The sequence below is a fragment of the Monodelphis domestica genome, chromosome 4 (genome assembly GCF_027887165.1).
Source record: "Monodelphis domestica isolate mMonDom1 chromosome 4, mMonDom1.pri, whole genome shotgun sequence".
Classification (NCBI taxonomy): domain Eukaryota; kingdom Metazoa; phylum Chordata; class Mammalia; order Didelphimorphia; family Didelphidae; genus Monodelphis; species Monodelphis domestica.
Genome location: NC_077230.1, coordinates 180614432 through 180634184, shown reverse-complemented (window position 1 = coordinate 180634184; position 19753 = coordinate 180614432). Strand labels below are relative to the sequence as shown.

The following is a 19753-nucleotide window of genomic DNA, read 5'->3' as shown; positions in this document are numbered from 1 at the left end:
TACCTGGGAATTATTTTTTTATAGTATAAATGAAGAATTTTTTTAAACTGCCTGTTTATATCCTCTGATCTTTTATCAACTGGGGGAATGGCTCTTGTTTTTATAAATTTGGTTCAATTCTCTAAATATTTGAGAAATGAGGCCCTTATCAGCAAAATTTACTGTAAATTTTTCCCCGTTTCCTGTTTTCCTTCTAGTTTTGGCTACATATTCATTTTGTTTATACAAAAGCCTTTTAATTTCACATAATCAAAATTATCTATTATGATTCCTGTAGTCCTCTCTTTTTCTTGTTTGATCATGAGCACTTCTCTTATCCATAGATTTGACAAGTAAATTCCTCTATGATCTCCTATTTTACTTATGATATCAATCTTCAGGTCTAGAATATTTATCCATTTTTTAAAAAAATAAAGCCCTACCTTTTATCTTAGCAGCAGTACTGTGAATTGGTTCCATGGCAGAAGAGTGGTAGCTAGGCAATGGGGGTTAAATGATTTGCCAAAGGGTCCTACAGCTTAGAAGCATCTAGGTCAAATCTGAACCCAGGACCTCCTGTTTCCAGGTTTGGTTCTCAATCTGCTGAGTCACCTAGCTGCTCCCTAAATTATTTATCCATATTGACCTTATCTTGGTATACAGCATGTGATGACTATACTTAGCTTATGCTAAGCTGCTGTCTGATTTTCCCACCAATTTCTGTCAAATGGTAAGTTCTTACCCCAAAAACTTGGTTCTTTGGGTTTATCAGACACTAGATTACTATGACCATGTACCACTATGTACAATCCATTCCACTGATTCACAAATTTGAAATCTGTAGCTGCTAGGCTATCTTCCCTCACAATTTTTTCATTGATTCCCTTGATATCCTTAACCTTTTGTTTTGAATTTTATTATTTTTCTAGCTCTACAGAATAATTCTTTAGTAATTTGATTGGTATGCCACTAAAAAGGTGAATTAATTTAGGATTATCATTTTTATTACATTGACTCAGCATATCCATGAGCAATTAATATGTCTTCTGTTGTTTAGATCTGTCTTTATGTGCCTGAAGTATTTTATAATTGTGTTCATATAATCTCTGGGTTGGTCTTGGCAGGTAGGTTATCAAGCATTTTATATTGTCTACAGTTATTTTAAATGGAATTTCTCTTCCAATATCTTTTTTTTTTAAACCCTTACCTTCTGTCTTGGAGTCAATACTGTGTATTGGCTCCAAAGCAGAAGAGTGGTAAGGACTAGGCAATGGGGGTCAAGTGACTTACCCAGGGTCACACAGCTGGGAAATGTCTGAGGCCAGATTTGAACCTAGAACCTCCCGTCTCTAGGCCTGGCTCTCAATCCACTGAGCTACCCAGCTGCACCCCTCTTCCAATATCTTATTATTGGGTTTGTTGGTAGTATACAGAAATGTTGATGATTTGTAAGTATCTATTTTATATCCTGTAACTTTGCTGAAGCTGGTAATAGTTTCAACTACATATCATCTACCAAAGTTATAGTTTTATTTCCCTACTGACTTTTTTATTCCTTTAATTTCTTTTCTTTGTAATTTCTATAGCTATCATTTATAACAGTGTTGAATAAAAGTGGTGATAATTAACATCCTCCCTTTACCCCTCATGTTATAGAGAAAGAGCTTCAAATGTATACCTGTTACAGATAATGTTTGCTCTTTTTTTTTAATTAATTAAGAATATTTTTCCTATGGTTACATGATTCATGTTTTTTCCTTCCCCACTCCCAGAGCTGACAAGCAGTTCCATTGGGTTATACAAGTATCATTGTTCAAAACCCATTTCCATGTTATTCATTTTTGCAGTAGAGCAATACTTTACCATCAAAAGCCTAATCACATCCCTATTATACTACGTGGTCGATCACATATTTTTCTAATGCATTTCTGGTTCCACAGTTCTTTCTCTGGATGTGGATAGCTTTCTTTCTCCTAAGTTCCTCTGGATCATCCTGGATCATTGCATTGCCGCTAGTAGAAAAGTCTATTACATTCAATTGTGCCACAATGTATCAGTTTCTGGGTACAATGTTCTGGTTCTACTCGTTTTGCTCTGCATCAATTCCTAAAGGTCTTTCCAGTTCACATGGAATTCCTCCAATTCATGATTCCTTTCAGTATAATAGTATTCCATCACCAGCATGTACCACAATTTGTTTAGCCATTCCCCAATCGAAGGCCATCCCCTTATTTTTCAATTTTTTGCCACTATGAAAAGCTCAGCTCTAAATATTTTTATACAAGTCTTTTTCCTTATTATCTCTTTGGGGTACAAACCCAGCAGTAGTATTGCTGGATCAAAGGGTAGGTAGTCTTTTAAAGTCCTTTGGACAATTGTATTAGTGTCCCATTTTTGCTACAACCCCGCCATCATTTCTCTTGGTTTTAGATTGGCATTATCTATCATTTAGGAAATTCTCCATTTATTCCTATGCTTTCTAGAGCTTTTAATAGGAATGGATATAATATTCTGTCAAGATTTTTTCTGCCATCTATTGATATAATAATATTATTGCTATTTTTGCTATTGATATGATCATTAATGCTGATAGTTTTTCTAGTATTGAACCAGCCCTACAGTCCTGATATAATTCCCACCTTGTCACAATTTGTGATCTTTATAATATTTTGCTATAATCTCTTTGCAAGTATTTTATTTTAACTTCTTGAATGATATTCATTAAAGAAACTGGTCTATAATTTCTTTGTTTTTGCTTTCCCTAGTTTATGTATCAAAAAATGTATTTGTGTCATTAAAGGAATTTGGTAGGTCTCCTTTATCTATTTTTTTTCAAATAATTTATATAATGTTGGGATTATAGTATAGTAGTAGTCTCTCGGTAACTGAGGATGACAAAATGTTGGGATTAATTGTTCCTTAAACATTTGGTAAAATTCCCCTGGAAATCCATCTGGTCTTGGAGATTTTTTGTTAGGGAGTTCATTGATGATTTGTTTAATGTCTTTTCCTTTGAGAGGGTTATTTAAGAATTCAGTTTCTTTTGCTAATCTTGGCAGCTTATATTCTGGTAAATATTCATCCATTTCATTTAGTTTGTCATTTTTACTGGCATATAGCAAAATAATTCCTAATCATTGCTTTAACTTCATCTTCATTAGTAGTACTAGTCATCCTTTTTCATTTTTAACACTAGTTGTTGTTTTCTTTTTAAAAATATTGAGTAAAAGTTCAAAATGATCTATTTATTTTATTGCTCTTTTCATAAAACCAGCTTCTAGTTTTTTCTAGTTTTATTTATTCAATAGTTTTTCACTTTCAATTTTATTAATCCCACTTGGACAATTCTTTTTATAAAATGTAATTTTTTTCAGTATTTTTTCATGCCTCTTTTCCAAGCTGCTAATTGTCTTTTAATAATTTTCTTCCTTTGCTTTCAGTTTTTATCTAATTTTTCATCTATAACTCTTATTTGATTTTTAAAATGATTTTTTAGTTCTTCTAGGAATTCTTGTTAGGCCTATATCCAATTCACATTTTTTCCCTTTGAGCATTTATTTATAGTTGTTTTAACTTTGTTGTTTTTTAAGTTTGTGTTTTGATTTTTGTCACCATAGTAGTTTTTTCTCTTTTTTTAATTGTCTGCACATTTTCCACCTCATTTCTTGATTTTGAACTTTAGGTTAAAGTTGGGCTCTGTTCCCATTGTGGAGAGAAGAGCCTTACTGTCTTAAGCTTTGGGCTTTTTCACACTGCTTTACTCAGGAAGTTTTGGATGCTTTTAAGGTGGTATGTGATCTGGGGAGAGGTGTGGTCACTCTTTTCCTGTTCTTCACTCTTTTCTTTATCCAGGAAGAACTCCTGATCCCTTGACATTGCAATCAATACTATTCCAATGCTCCTCTCTGCCCTTGAACTATGATTCCAGAAGTGGGTATAGATGACAGAATTGGCCAACAGCATCTGGTCCTGTGTGCATTGCTAATACAGTAATCTCTTTCTAACTAGGTGCCAGGTCCCCATACCATCTCTTAGGTGAGAGCTCCCTTAGCTACTATTATTGTCACAACCAACAGGGCCCCACTGTTGGTGCTCATCCACATGGGTTCCAAGCCAGTCTCCAGTCCCATGTCGCACATTTTTCTTCCCAACCTCCTAAATTGTCTTTGGATGGAAGAATGTCTTACTCTGACCTTGTGTTGGCTTTGCCCCTCCAAAATTTGATTTGAGGCATAATCTCAAAGTTGTTTGGAGAAGAATGTTGGGAGAGCTCTGCTAAGGACTTTCTTTACTCTACCATCTTGACTTTGCTTCCAGAAGTCCCCCTAATAATTTTATGAAGGATGAATACTTTCTGAAATTATTAGAATATGATCATTTATTTGGGATTAAGGATGTCAAAACTACTTTTATGAATCTGCTAAGACAGTCTAATTTCTAATAGCATAAATATTGATAGCTATAACCCATATTCACAAAATCTCTTAGGGGAAGGGGTCCATAATAATTTTAAGAGTTCAAAAGAGTCTCAATACCAAACGGTTTAAGAACCGTTCTTGACCATCAGTCAAAAAGCTGCTAATGATAAGCCAGCATTTGTACAATCTATGTGACTCAGAAGCCCTGGCCAGTTTTCAAAGTGCTTTCACAGATCTCATTTGTCATCCCATTTCCTGACAATGCCAAAAGAAATGCTGCTATTATAGGGCCATTAAGTCAGCTGATGGTATAATTAATAGTCACATGATAGTTGCTAAAAGTGTGTTGTGTTTCTGCTCTGGTTTAAATGAGTTGCCATGGCAACTGTACCATAGCCAGGACTCTTTGCCAGGCTGCGGGAGGCCCATTTTCATCTATCACACCAGATTTGTTTCTCTGCACCACTGATTAGCTCTCCTTTGCAACACTGAGCAGATGGAAGAAAAAAAGTATTTTTTCTAAAAAGAAACAAATGTTTACTGTATTCCCAAGCCTGTTTCCAATACAGAAACAGACCTTTGGCTATTTTAGCAAGACGTAGTGTGAACTGGATCCTTGTAGAGTGGGAATTTCTCATATGTTGGTGGGATTTATGAGTGAATTTGTTTTTAAAATCACAGATGGTATTTCTTTCCTCGGTGTTCTTTTTTAAAGATTTTTTCCCATTTCTATTTCACAATATTTCCCTAAAATATTTACTATTTCCTAAAATCTAGGAATTAGTAAATTCTAGAACAGGCCTCAAAAATCATCTATATTAAGCTTCCCTGATTTGATGATGAAGAAATAGACTCAAAGGGGTAATGTGATTTCTTATTGTAGGACTATGGAGCTAACAGGAGTTTTAGAGATTGTCTAGTGTAATAACCTCATTATTTTTTGGATGAGAAAACTTAAGACTAGGAGAGATAAGTGATTTACCAAAAGTTAAAAGTCAAGATTTGAACCCAGTTATTCTAAATCCAAATCCATTTCTCTTTCTTCTATGCTCTGCTTTATTGCTTAACATCCTTTCCTGATATATTTCACATATAGTAGTAGTCTCTCGGTAACCAAGGATGACAATTGTCTTTGTGTGTTTTCATCTATGATAGATGAGTGTGCACAAAGACACTTGTGCGTGAAGGAGATTTAAGTGGAAAAGTCGATGCACAGAGACAGTCCCACTTTCTTGGCGTTGGAAGCCTGGGTCCAGTGGCACGAAAAGTCGTTACGCCTGGAGACTTCCTCAGCTGCATTGGATGGCCGTGTTGTCTTTTGTGCTCCAACACGCCAGAAGCACTCCACAGTGCTTTGCTGCGTCGCCATCTCAGCTGTTGAACCTTCTTATTGGTTTCTTCCATCTGTTCAGCTGAAGCAGTCTTCACATACTGGGTGAGCAAGGCCCTGGTTCACCAGGGGTCGACAACCTGATGGCTACTCTCACAAGGTTTAGCCGGCCTGTCGAAGCAGTTGCCCGAGGTATGGCCACTGCTAGCAGCTACTAGGAGCCACAAGTGAGAGCTGGGGGTCAGGTGGGGGTCAGAGGCTGGAGAGCTGCCCTAGAAGGGCACGACAAGCCCTCCATACCAGAGATACTACCCCTCCCTGAATATTTTCTACATAAAGTTGAAGAATGAGGTTAAAACTAAAAATGGATAAACCTTGATTCTAGTCTAAACTCTATGCCTTACCTTCTCTGCTTCTAAATTTCTTCAGCAATGGGTTTTGATCTTCTCTGTCATCATAGTAGATTTTTATGGTCAGGTTCTTTTTTTAATTATTGTTTGCTCATTTTCCCACCTCATTTCTTGATTTTGAACTTTAGGTTAAATTTGGGCTCTTTTCCCATCATCAGGGAGGGATTAAGTGATTGACTTGCCCAAGATCTCACATCTAGTAAATGTCTCATACTAAATTTAACAGATCTTTCTGACTCTGGACTTAGTAGTACTTTATCCACTGTGCCACCTAGAATACTGTATAAGGCATTGGGGAAATATACTTTTTAATAAGACATAACTATTGGCATTACAAAATTTAATGTTTTCTATGAAAATAAGAAACAATATACAACATTATATGAGAAGTTCATGAGAGAGTTGTAAAACAAAGTCATACATAAGGACCAAGAGAAAAGGTTATGGACCAAGGGAATCTGAAATAGCTTCATGGAAGAATTAAAATTTGGGATGAATTTTATATAGAGGACAGGAAATATAAGGTTAAAAACTCCTGTGCTACTGATTCCCCCAAAGTTAGGGCCCTCCTTACTAAAATATTTTGTTGGCCTCCAACATTTTCTAACTGTGTGACCAAAGGCAAGTTATTTAATTGCACTTGTATCGCCTTTGCTACTCTTCTGCTTGGATTCTAAGATAGAAGATAAGAGTTAAGATAAATAGATAAAATATTTGATTTTAAATTTATTTTAAAATAAATATATTAATCTGGGACAATCCTGAAAGACTTATGACAGAGAATGCTATCCATCTCCAGAGAAAGAATTGTAGGAGTTGCCTTTCACATCAGTATACATCTGGTTTTATTTTGGGGATTTTGCTCTTACAACAGTGACCAAATAGAAGTGTGTTTTGCATGACAATAAAAAATGGAAAAATAAATAAAAATGTGAAAAAATAAGATATATTAAATAAATGAAATAGTTTTTATTTATGTGTATATACATATAAGTGTATATATGTGTGTGTACATGTGTATATCTATATTGTATGCCCCAGTTTGTTTCTATAGCTACATACTGTCTCCCCTGAAATAACATTAATTTCTTGAGAGTGGAGATTGTTTCATTTTTTTTAATCCAAGTGGCTGGTTCCATGTACATGCTTAATAAATGCTTATTGAATTAGTAAAATAAGATCAAAAAGGAAGAATGGTGCCAGATAATGGGAGGCCTTGAATACCGTGCAAAAAAGTTTTGAACTTGGCTGGAATTGATTCATTCATCCCCACGATCCACTTAAATCTATTACCTTCCTTCAAGGACCAACTCAGATGCCACCTCCTCCATTAATCTTTTACATCGACACTCGTAATAAAAATTATTTCTCTCTCCTCAAATTTCTCACGTCACTTTGCCTAATGTTCTCCTGTTTTTCACTTATCTTGTTCTTCTTCATATCCTAGTCATTTGGGTTCTTGTCCTCCCTCCTTTTATACTGTTAGATCTGTGTATAAGCAGGCTCTATCTTCCTGTCCTCTCTTTAAAATTCACCCCAAATCTATCTTGATATCAATATACAATGCACTTATTAAATGCTTTATGAATGTGAAACACACTGTTTGCTGAGTTAAGTTATTATAAAGGAGGTAATAGTGGGCTCTGAAGACTTCCATGCAGATCAGTGGCATTGCTGAGTCTATGAAGAAGAAAGATTCTCCTGGCCATGGTCCCAAGAATGGATTTAGAACAGATAGTTCATGGAGGTCAGGAACCCTGTTCGAGGAGACTCTTGCAGCCATTCCTGTGGATGGAGTTTGGGGTCCTTACTGGGGAGACGGTGAGAATAGAGAAGAGGAGATACATGCTGAAGAGATAGAATTGTCAGAAAATGGTAGCTGATGCATACAAAAGGCAAAAGAGAAATAACAAAAAGAACAAGCCTAAAGATGTAAATAGCAATGCCATTCCCAGAAACAGTAAAAGGAACAGAGGCTCAAGTTAAGAGCCTCTGAGCTAGAGTAGCCTAAAAAGTGAAATCCAATATCTCTTAAACTGAACAAAGCTGAACTCTACTTTGAGTACTTTTAGGCTGCTCATTTGGTGACTCAAAAGGGCAACAGGAAAGGTACAGCCCAAGGAATCAGGTTTCTGGGTTTGAATCCTGTCTTAGACACTTAGTAGCCACATGATTCAGGTGACCAAGACTTTAGTCTTGGATGGGCCACCCATTGGGGCTGTGTGACCTCATCTCCCTGACTGAGCTCTGCCTTTTCAAAAACAATGGACTCTACAGGTAATATTGCATAGATCCTCTAAAGTAAATTGCACAAACCACCACCCATGTTTCCAGTTATTTAGAGTTATTATTACAATGTGAAGAATCATAGAGTCATAGAATTTTATGCTGAATGGACCTGAGAATTTGTTTAGTCTGTTCACACTCACTGAGTGGCACTTCACCTCTCATAACCTCAGTTTTCTCATCTGTAAAATGGTGATACTTGTCACTACTTAACAGAATTGTGAAGAGATCATTCTGTAAACCTGAAAACACTATATATACATGAACTATTGCAATTATTATCAACCTTTACTTTTCATTTTTAACTCTCTAGGTCTATATTTCCTCATCTATAAAAAGGAAGGGAGGGGTAGCAGACTAAATGACTTAGGTATGGGAAGCCTGTGGCAGCAATGTCCACCTTGGGGACATTGAGATGGGATTCTCCCACTCTAGGACCTCTAGTTAGTATGGTACATAAAGCTCTGCACCTGAAGTCAAGAAGATCTCAGTTCAAATTTGACCTCAGGCACTAGATGTATGACCCTGGGCAAGTCACTTAATCCTATTTGCCTCAGTTTCCTCATCTGTAAAATGAACTGGAGAAGGAAATTGTAAGCCACTCCAGTATTTTTGCCAAGAAAACCCTAAATGGGGTCATAAAGATCAACATAGATAGAAAGCCAAGCCTGGAGATGGGACATCCCACATTCAAATCTGCCCTCACACACTTCCTAGCTGTGTGACCCTGGGAAAGTCACTTAACCCCCATTGCCTAGCCCATTAAAAAAAAAAGTTAGAGATGACTGAACAAAAAAGAACAACAAATTTTACACTTTGGCCACATGAGCTCTGACAGAAACCTTTATCTCTTGGCCCTTCTTTTCCCATCTTGACTGGGAAAAATTAGCTACTGTTTCCATTTGCCCCAACACTGAAAACTTTGTTTTGTTTATTCATTTTTCCCTGAGATAGTCCCTGGTGTCTCACCTTTCCCATTCCCCCTACTTGCTTGTTCTTTCTCCTTTAAGATTATTTTTCATCTTTTCTGTTAGGAATCTTGTTCTCTCCCCCCTCCCAAAAACCCAGCTAGGAAGAGAGCATCTGAGCTAGGAAGAGAGCACCAAGTTTCATCGTCAATCATGCTCTATCATATTTCTTCTACTGTTCTGCTTGACTGACAGTTTCTATTCTACAGCATTTAGCAGCTTCAATCAGGCAGCTAGTAAGAACGAACGGGCAGTGTTGAAGAGACAGTTAATTTATGTTGCTCCTTTGCACTGTCCTGAAGAACTATGCTCCTTGACAGCCAGTCAGTGTTTAATCTGAGAAGGGTCACATTTACTTAGCTACTTAGTTTGGAGAGCCTCACGTGTTAAATCAGATATCTCAGCTGCTGGTGCTTTTGAAATGAAGAGGAAAGTCAAAGTGGTGAAAAATTAAATTAAATTAAAGAATATATTTAAATCTCTCCAAATAAAAATAAATTCAGTGATCAGTGACTCCTGGGAGTAATAGATTACTCTTTCAAATATACATCTATGTAGGTATACATATATACATGTATATATATATATATATATATATATATATATATAACACATTATGATATTTGGTGTAGCTTTTAGTAGTAGGTGCAACTGTAGTATCCTAGCAGAGTGCTTATTTAAATATTTTGTTGTTTAGTGCATTAGTGGTGTCTGGGTCTTCATGACCCCATTTGTGGTTTTCTTGGCATCGATATCAGAGTGGTTTGCCATTTCCTTCTCCAGCTCATTTTACAGATGAGGAAACTGGGGCAAATGTTTAATTTTTAAAATTTAAATATTTATATAAAATTTGTTATTTTAAAAAAGTTTTTAAGGCTTATTTAATATTTAATCTCTTTAATAGGGTCATTCTACAACCTCCTTTCCTGTCCCTCTTCCTCCAACAAAATATCACTAATGCTTCACAGAAATAAAAGATAGCTTCAGTTCACAGAAAAGTTTGGGACCCCTCTTTATGTAGGATTTGCCACTAGATCTGCTATAGTCACAATCCATGGAACCAGCTGGTCGGTTGAAGCAAATGGATGAATGTGTTCACTGACAGCTATTCTAGAGCATTCTGTAGTGCCTTGCACAAAGTAAGTAATTGATAATTTTTTGATTGTTTTTTCTCTTTATAGCCTTTGAGAGTAAGAGAGAAAAAATCAGAGGACGGGACACTGGCTTTCTTTAGCTGTCTGTTCATGTGACAAAAATGTCCATTCTCTTAATTAATGTCTAGTCCATTTGTTTGTCATTGCTTCATTTTCAGCTAGAGTTTAGATTATAACTTGGAAGTGGTCATAGCTAGTAAGTGTCTAAGGCTGGATTGGCATTTGTGAAGAGGAATCTTCATGATTCCAAATCTTAGGCTCTATCTACTATGCCACATCAGTGTTCTATTTAAATATTCAAAGTGAGAACACAGTAAAACCACTATATGAACCCTCACCCTCCTATTGTCTATCATTTAGAGAGAATATTAATTTAGCAGTATCTTCAAAACTGGTTTAGGCTACCATCTTGTCCAAAAGCTTTCTTTTTAATTTTTTTAATTAAGAAGAATCTACACTTTCACCTCCTCCCTTAATTTTCAAATTAAGAAAACGGAGGCCTTGAGGTATATAAAAGTGACCAAGTAAGTGTCAGGGCCAAGAATCAAACTCAGATCTTCTGATGGCAAATCTAGTGTTCTTCTCACTACTCCACACTTAACACTCAATTTGATCATTATCAATTAAGTATTTGGTATTTCACATTTTGATTTGTTATTGTGGACAATCCAGAGAGAGAGAGAGGAGTACTGGACATAGACCTCCATCATTGTATTAGTTAAGTATAGTCTTCATTTGGACAATAAACACTAGGAATGAAATGATGCTTGGTAGCCCTGGGGTTTTAGCTGAATCCTAGGGATTGCAGGAAAGGCCACAGAGGAGATCTCAATGACTGCTTGATGAAATCTTTGGTGCCTGCATGGAGAGCAGTCAGCCGGTCGGGCTTTTCAAAGGCTCATCCAAGGGACTCCCGCAAAGTAAACTGCCTCGACTCAATTTATCCACCTCAGCAGGATGGAGAGTTGACTTGACCCTGCTGAGATCTGATCCAGTTCCAGGGAATCTGGGTATTAAAAGCTCACTATCAGACCACGAAACTACCCTCTAAAGAAACACTGTGCTTATTTTGTTCACCCCAGCTACAGTTGGAAAGGTGAAAAAAATTCTTTTTTTTTTTTTAATCCCAGACACCTCTTGGAAATGTACAAAACTCAGGGTAGGTTTCTTTTAATTACACTTACTGATTCTGAGGCTACCATCTTGCTGCTCTTTTGTGATGTGAACAAGACCTTCCACAGCATGCCATTGTTCCACCTTGGAGAAGAGCTTGGTGACCTCAACTATGCTTTTCTTAAAGAAGAGACCAACCAAGAGCTAACACAGGAACCCGCTAGTCCAAAACTAGAAGGAGGAACAGCCCTTCTTGCCTTGCCCCCAAATCCCTTCTAATCCCTTTGGCACATCTTCTATACTTGAGACCTCTTATTAAAAGGCCAGTTTGTGTAATCCCAGAGGCATAGTCTCGTTTATGGCACAGGATATTGCACAAATTAAATGTTCAGTTGATTAGATATTCTTGCTTCAGAGCATGCTATTATCTAGCTGGGAGACTTCCCAAACCACCATATGCGTCATTTCACAGGAAGTCCCATAACTGGTTTTAGATGGCCCCAGGATTGAATTAAGCCCAGGCCTGTATCTTGTCAAAATAATAATAACAACAACAGAGCTCATAAGAGGAATGATCATGTCACAGGGAGCAAACAAGAGAATCACAGGATTTTAGCATTAGAAGAGATCTCAGCAGTCATCTAGTGAAACCTCTACCCAACTGGAATCCCCACTATAAGCAGATGGATGAGGAGTAATCTAGCTTCTGCCTGAAGATCTCCAGTGAGAGAAAAACCTACCACTGCCCAAGTACACCCATTCCATTCTAGCTAGCTAGCTTTGCTAGGAAGTTTTCCTGCTCTCAAGCTTAAATTGGCTTCTTTTCATCTTCCTTTCATTGTTCCTGTTCTACTTTCCAGGACTAAACAAATCAAACAAAACAAATCTATTTCTTCTTCCACCTGATAACCCTTCAAAAATGGAAAGACAGCTACCATTAACTTTTTTTTCCTTTTAAGAATCATTGCCTTCTGTCTTAGAAGGTGTATGTTGGTTGCAAGGCAGAAGAATCCTTGCCTTCTATCTTAGGTGTGTGTTGGTTGCAAGGCAGAAGAGCAATAAAGTCTAGGCAATGAAGGTTAAGCATCTTGCTCAGGGTCACACTGCAAGGAAGTAAGTATCTGAGGCCAAATTTGAACCCATCTCTAGGCTTGACTCTCAATCTGCTGAGCCATCTAGCTATCCCCTACCATTCTAAGAAGCTACCACTTCTTATTTTCCCCCATGGGTAGCTTTCTTTTATCTTCTTTTTTAAAATTTATTTGTATTATCATGCAAAACACACTTTCATATTGGTCACTGCTTTAAGAGCATACTCATACATAACCAACCCCCCCAAATAAGACCATAAATACACTGATGTGAAAGATGACTCGAACAGTTCTTTCACTGGAGGTGGATAGTATTCTACATCATAAATCTTTTTGGATTGTCCCGGATTGTTGCATTCCTAAAAGTAGCCACCAAGTTTTCACAGATAATCATTGTACAACTATTACTATTACCAATTCTTGTCATCTCTTCTCCATTCTTATGATCTCCAGTCCCTTCAATTGATTCTCATATGACATGGACTCAAGGTCTTTCGCCATTGTGATTGTCCTCTCCTGAAAGCACTCACGTTTAACAATATCCTTCCTCAAATGTGGCAAATAAACTGAAAATAATATTCCAGATGTAATCTGATGAAGTAGAACAAAATTATGCTCTCCCTATTCCTGGAAGCTATGATTTTCTTTTTGACTTCCCTGGTTTCCTTCAAGTTCCAATTAAAATCTTGCCTTCTACAAGCAGTCTTTCCAGATTCCTCTTAACGCCAGTGCCCTCCCTCTATGGATTATTTCAGATGCATCCTATACATAGTTTATGAGTACATACTTGTTTACATGTTGTCTCTCCCATAAGACTGTGAGCTTTCTGAGAGCAGGGAACTGTCTTTTGCCTTTCTGTGTATCACCAGAACTTGATGTGGTGCCTGGTACATAGTAGGAATTTAATAAATGTCAGGACAGCTAGGTCACCCAACAGATAATGAAGACTCCAATTCCTCTCTTTCTAGCTATGTAACTCTGGGTAAGTCACTTCACCCTGTTTGCCTCGGTTTTCTCATCTATAAAATGAGCTGGAGAAAGGAAATCACAAAGTACTCTGGTATCATTGTCACAAAAATCTCAAATGGGGTTCTGAAGAGTTGGACACTACTGAAAAACAACTCAACAGAAATAAATGTTAATTGACTAACTGATCCTTAATTTAACCTTAATAAGATTGCACTAGCTTTTTCAGGTGACACATTGCTCTGCTACCCATACTAAGCCTGCAGTCCAGTAAAACTCCAAGATCATAGATTTAGACCTGGAGTAAACATTAGAGGCTATCAAGTTAAACTCTTTTATTTTACAGATGAGGAAACTGAGACCCAGGGAAGATCCTTGATTTGCCTCGGTTCACATAGGTAGATAATATAAGGAAAAGGATTTAAACCCAGGTTCCCTGACTTTCAGATCAAACAGTGTTTTTACTACATTGTGCTTTTTCCAGACAAACTGCTACCTAACCATGCCTGACTAAGCAATGTTAGTCAGTAACAACCACCACTTCTGGGACTATCACTCTATGGCCAGAGGAAAAAAAAAAGGAAAACGCCAACAACCAATTTTCTTCTTCCTGTATTACTCCCTCCCTTGATACTTTACAGAAGAACATACCACCAAAACACTGCTCTAGCATGCAGAAACACACAGTGACATATAGAAGCTAGACACACAGTGCTTACCTCAGGGGCCATCCAAAATGGTGTGCCAACTGACGTGTTTCTTCGTAGACGCGTACTGGTTAGCTGAGCTGAAACACCTGGATTAAAGCAAGGGATGGAAATTGGAAGTGAGCCAATGATGCTGTCTCACACACTATTTTCAGTTTTAGTTGACTCACTAGAGGGAAGTATATTTTTGCATGAACATGACTATAAACTGTGTGGTCTCCCACGGGATTGTCTTCATTTTCATAAATGGGGTAACCAGAGAGGTATGGTAGGAAAAATTCTTTATTTGGAGTTGTGACTCCATGTCTGAATCCAGCCACTGCCACTTAAGATTGGTGTGAGCTTGAGGAACCTCTGAACCTCAGCTTCCTCATTTATAAAATGAAGAGACTGGACTGGATCAGGGATTCTTAATCTTTTTTTGTCATAAAAGCCTTTTCACATACAAACTCCTTCCAATCAAGTCTGTTTTTGATGAAAAAGCACTAACTACATGGCTTCCAGGAACTAGGAATTTTCTGAAGTGGGGGGGAGGCTCAAAATCCCCCCTTTCTAGCTGGGTGACCTTGAGCAAATCTCCGAATCTCTCTGAATTTGGTTTCCTCATTCTAACTCTTAATCTATGACCTTACTAAGAGCCAGGGCAGCTGTAGCTAGAGGTTTCTCCTTGGCTGAACCAATTTCATTTGGTAGATCCCAACATGTGGAAGGCAGATGTTTGCCTTCAGAAAGGGATGCTTATGTAGTAAAGTTAAGTTGCTTATATAAAGCTGATTGATGCTTATGTGTAGTAGAGTTTCATTTGCATCCTTTATCCTCACAACCTAATTTCATAAGCACTGGATTTCAAATGCATGCTGGTCTGATCATGACTTTAACAGGGAAACCATTACTCCCACCCAGAACCAGAAAATCTTGGGATTGCTCTAGATCATGTGGAGAACTGGCCAACTTCTGGTTGTCTTCCAATAGGGTTGGAGAAATCAGGCACATGCCTGGTAGTCAGTATGATAACATGACTTCTTAATATGATTTTTTCCTGTCTGTATACCCAACTTGTTTATTCAATGAATATTTGTTGATTTTTAAACAAATTAGTTAGTGAATAACCAGGTAAAATTCAAGTCAATTCAATTAAAAGTTTCAATCTACTCTATATGTAAATGTATATACAGCTTTAGAAGTAAAGGTCAATGGGGGCAGCCAGTAGATTGAAAGTCAGGTCCAGAGATGGGAGGTCCTAGGTTCAAATCTGGCCTCAGACACTTCCTAACTGTGTGACCCTGGGCAAGTCACTTACTCCCCATTGTCTAGCTCCTATAGCTCTTCTGCCTTGGAACCAATACACAGTATTGATTCTAAGACAGAAGGTAAGAGTTTAAAAGAAAAAGTGAAGGGCAAACTGGGAATGGTGGCACATGCCTAGAATCTCTCTTGGTAGGGAGTCTGAGAATAATAATAATAATAATATAATAACAATAATAGCTAACATTTTTATAGTGTTTACAATGTGCAGGCATTGTGCTGAGTCCTTTACAAATATTATCTCAGTGGGTTCTTACAACAACCCTGGAAGAGAGGCGATATTATTATCTACATTTTGCAGAAGAGGAAACTGAAGCAAACAGAGGTTGTCACTTGCCTAGAGTTACTCATCTAGTGTCTGAATCTGGATTTGAACTCAGTTCTTCTTGACTCCAAGCCCTTAGTTTTAGAGACTTTACCACCTACTTGAACATTCTGAGCTGCAATGAGCAAAACCCACCAAGGCCAGCACCATGATGATATGCTGGAGAGAGGGGAAGGAGGAAGAGTTCTCTATGGAGGAGCAAACCAGCCCAGGTAGAAAACAGAGCAAATCAAAGCTATATGATGATCAATAGTGAGATCAGGGCTGTTCCCTATCCACCCCAAGACACTTTGCCAAGTGCCTTGAACAGAGACATGATTGGAGTTTTTTGTCCACAGGATGAGTGCCAAACAGCTCTCCTGGGGAAAGAAACATGAAGCACTTCCTTAGTTGGAAGGAGTTGAGGAGAAACTATAGGCTATCAAGAATAGTCTTTGGCTGGAGAGGTCCCTGGAACCTGCCATCTGATAGTTTCCTATTTTGATTCATAATTTTTGTTAACTTGATGTTAATACTTGATGTCAAACTCAGTCATTTCTATGCTGCTAGAGGACTACAAGGGCTCACAGCACTCCCTGAATTTGATGCCTTGGAGCAAAGCTGCAGCCACCCAATCCTGGTTGTGGCTCTGGGCTTGATGTCATGGGATTCATTCCAGTCTGGGTTGTGATTGCTCAATGCTGCCTTCTATCCTCTCCCTGACAGATAAACAAAGAAAATAAAAAACAATCCCAACCAGTTCCATGATGTATTTTCAAATGATTTTTTTTTCTTGCACAGGTTATTTAACTCATTTAGGTATCTCATTAGTCTCCTGGCTCTCTTTCTGTTAATAAAATGACTAACACTTCTAGGTGAATATCCAAACAGAGCTGTTAATCTTCATTTTGATTTTGTGTTTGACATTTATAAATAAATATATAAAGAGTAAAATACTGCATTTTAATTTTAATTTTCTTTTTTCTTTCTTTTCTTTTTTTTCTTTAAACCATAGATTTGTTACAAATACCCTGTGGTTGCTTAGTACTCTTATTTCTATTTGGAATATAACCAACCTTTGGGGTAGATCACTGGGTGGATAGACCTGGAGTTAGGACAAACTAAGTTCAAATCTATCCTAGCTATGTGACCCTGGGCAAATTTCTTAACTCTGTATACCTCAGTTTGTTCATCTGTAAAAGGAGCCAGAGAAGGAAATGGCAAGATGCTCCATTTTCTTTGCCAAGAAAACCCCAAATGGAGTCACAAAGTCAGAACCAACTAATAGACTAAACAATAGTAATAAAAATATCGGCCAGCCTGTTTGCATGAAGAATCTGTGATTGCTTTACCATGGGGAACTCCAGGTGTAGGAACTCCCTCCAGCAAAGAATATTACAACTCCTCTATTATTTAGTACATAAGTCCCATGGAATCTTCTGAAGGAAACAGAAGTATAGTACACTGGTTTGCCGAGGCTCACAAATTTAATCAGTGTCAGACAGGATGTGAACCCCAAATTTAGTGACTTCAAGGACAGTCCTCCATCCCACCACACCATCCTGTTTCTGGGTCCTGTTAGCCTCTCCTTATAAGTGCTATTTCCAGAGGAGATGCTCACCAGATCCATGGGACTAGCTGCCATCACTCTAGATTTCCTCTCCCCAGTCCCACTTCACACTGATGTTTCCAGTTTAACCAACCTCACATGCAACAGCAATAATCACAATTTAAATGGAAGTTAGCTCTCAGACCCACAGGACCATTTTACCTTCTGCTCACTGGGAGCAAATGTGCCTGAAGCCAGCAAAAGTCATTTGAGAGACCAAACTGCTTTCTCTTTTCATATGCAAAAGAAGGAATGGCAGAAATCAAATTAAAGGCAATTGCCCTCAGATGCAGAGTGCTCTTACCAGAATATCAGCATTTTTTTTAACTAAAAGGGTTTTTTGGGCAACATTTTTATTGTTAATAGGAAATGCTTTTAAAACCCCCAAATAGATGCTGTGACAGCATCTCCCAGGGTGCTCCATCTGCTCCCCCTCCACTGTGCAGCCCCCGGATCCATGTTCCCGGCTGGAAAAGCCCCTCACAGCCTGTGGTGCTGCAGCCAGGCCCCCAGTAAGATGGTAGGAAAGAGCTGCCTTTGGCTAAACAGAGACAGTCAAGAAAACAAATGGCGAACAGTCATTACCAAAGTCAACGAGCTTAACTCCTCCTTCTGTTGTTAGAAGAATGTTATTCCCCTTGACATCGCGGTGAATGATCCGGTTGTTGTGCAAGTGCTGGAGCCCCTGTGTGCAAAAATACCACCGCCATCATGGCGGTCCCCAAAGGAAAAAAGTTAGCTCCTTTATTTGAAAACAATTATCTTGCTATGTATTTACTCATTTATTTTTAAATCCTCACCTTCTGTCTTAGAATCAATATTGCTATTGGTTACAAGGCAGAAAAGTGGTAAGAGCTGGGCAATGGGGGTTAAGTGACTTGCCCAGGGTCACACAGGTAGGCTACATTTGATCCCAAGTCTTTCAAACTCCAGGCCTGGCTCTCTCTCTACTATGGGTTTCTAAATTAATATATAATAACTCAAATATCATATTCATAAGATTTATTAATAATAACAAAAATTAGTTTAAAAGGGGGTATGTATAAATGGAGATTTTGAACCTTTGGACTTCATCCCCCAGAAGTCCCTTAGTATTTCCCAAAATTCCGTTTAATCTCTCCACCACAGTTGAGTGGTCACATTTGTACAAGTTCTGAGGCTCCGCTTCCCACTCTCTTCTTTTGCAAGCAGGCAGGGTTAGCACCTTTTTTAGCTAGTTCTTTTTTATTGTTGTTATTATTAATAAACCTTATAAACATAGTATTTGATTTATTGTATATTAACTTTAAAACCCACACCACTTAATCACATAGCTGTCCCTTCCCTACTATTTTTTTAAGTCTAATAAAGACAATTTGTACTTGGGTTAAACAACTCTCTGAGGGCTCACTTGGGAGATACCAACCCTTCTTCATTTCTCTCCCTCAAGACTAACAGTATTGTTGTGTTTCCGTAGCATAGACATAGAAGACAGGGATAGACAAGGTGTACCCTCTGCCAGCTTGACAGGCATCCTTACCAAAAGTGCTCCACACAAGATGTAGGAGATTATAGCTTCATCCAACCGCTGGCCACACTTCAGGAGACCCTTGACAAGATCCGTGACAGAACCTCCATTGCACAGCTGTGGGAGAGAGAAACAACATACACATACAAGAGAAAAACAAAAACTTTTGTTATTCACCAGACTTGTTTCAGTTTTTAGAGTTTACCAGGTAAATCTTCTGCTCAGAAATCCCAGGTTAGACTTAATTAGAAGCCAGCTTTGCATTAAACAGGCTGATCTCATTCCCATAAGGGGACACTTTAGTCAGGGTGATGATTTGTGACTGGCAGTTTATAACCGAAAAGATGACAAACTTTTACTGCAAGTAAAACATTTAAAAAAGCATGAGACATTATTTTGGAATTGGGAGGAGAAAGCACATAAATGTATAGTCTCTGGTAACTGAGGAGAATAATTCAGTATTCCCATTTTCTTGGTGAGCTGTGTCTTTTTGTTTGTTTTTTTAATTTTTTAGATTTTAAATTTTAAAATTTTTTTACCAATTACATGTAATAACAAATTTCCACATAATTTTTCTGAAGTTATATGATCTAAATTGTCTGCCTC

General features: G+C 37.8%; 1 protein-coding gene across 1 annotated transcript in view; it reads right to left on the bottom strand.

Annotated features, from left to right (window-relative positions):
• The window catches only part of MYO3B (myosin IIIB), a 700839-nt gene that overhangs the window by 639152 nt on the left and 41934 nt on the right, over positions 1–19753 (bottom strand). Inside the window, exons 4-6 of the mRNA XM_056793985.1 lie at positions 19160–19264; positions 18226–18325; positions 14435–14511 (exon numbers count right to left, since the gene is read on the bottom strand). Coding sequence (XP_056649963.1) covers positions 14435–14511; positions 18226–18325; positions 19160–19264 — 282 coding nt within the window. The remainder of the gene's footprint in view (positions 1–14434; positions 14512–18225; positions 18326–19159; positions 19265–19753) is intronic.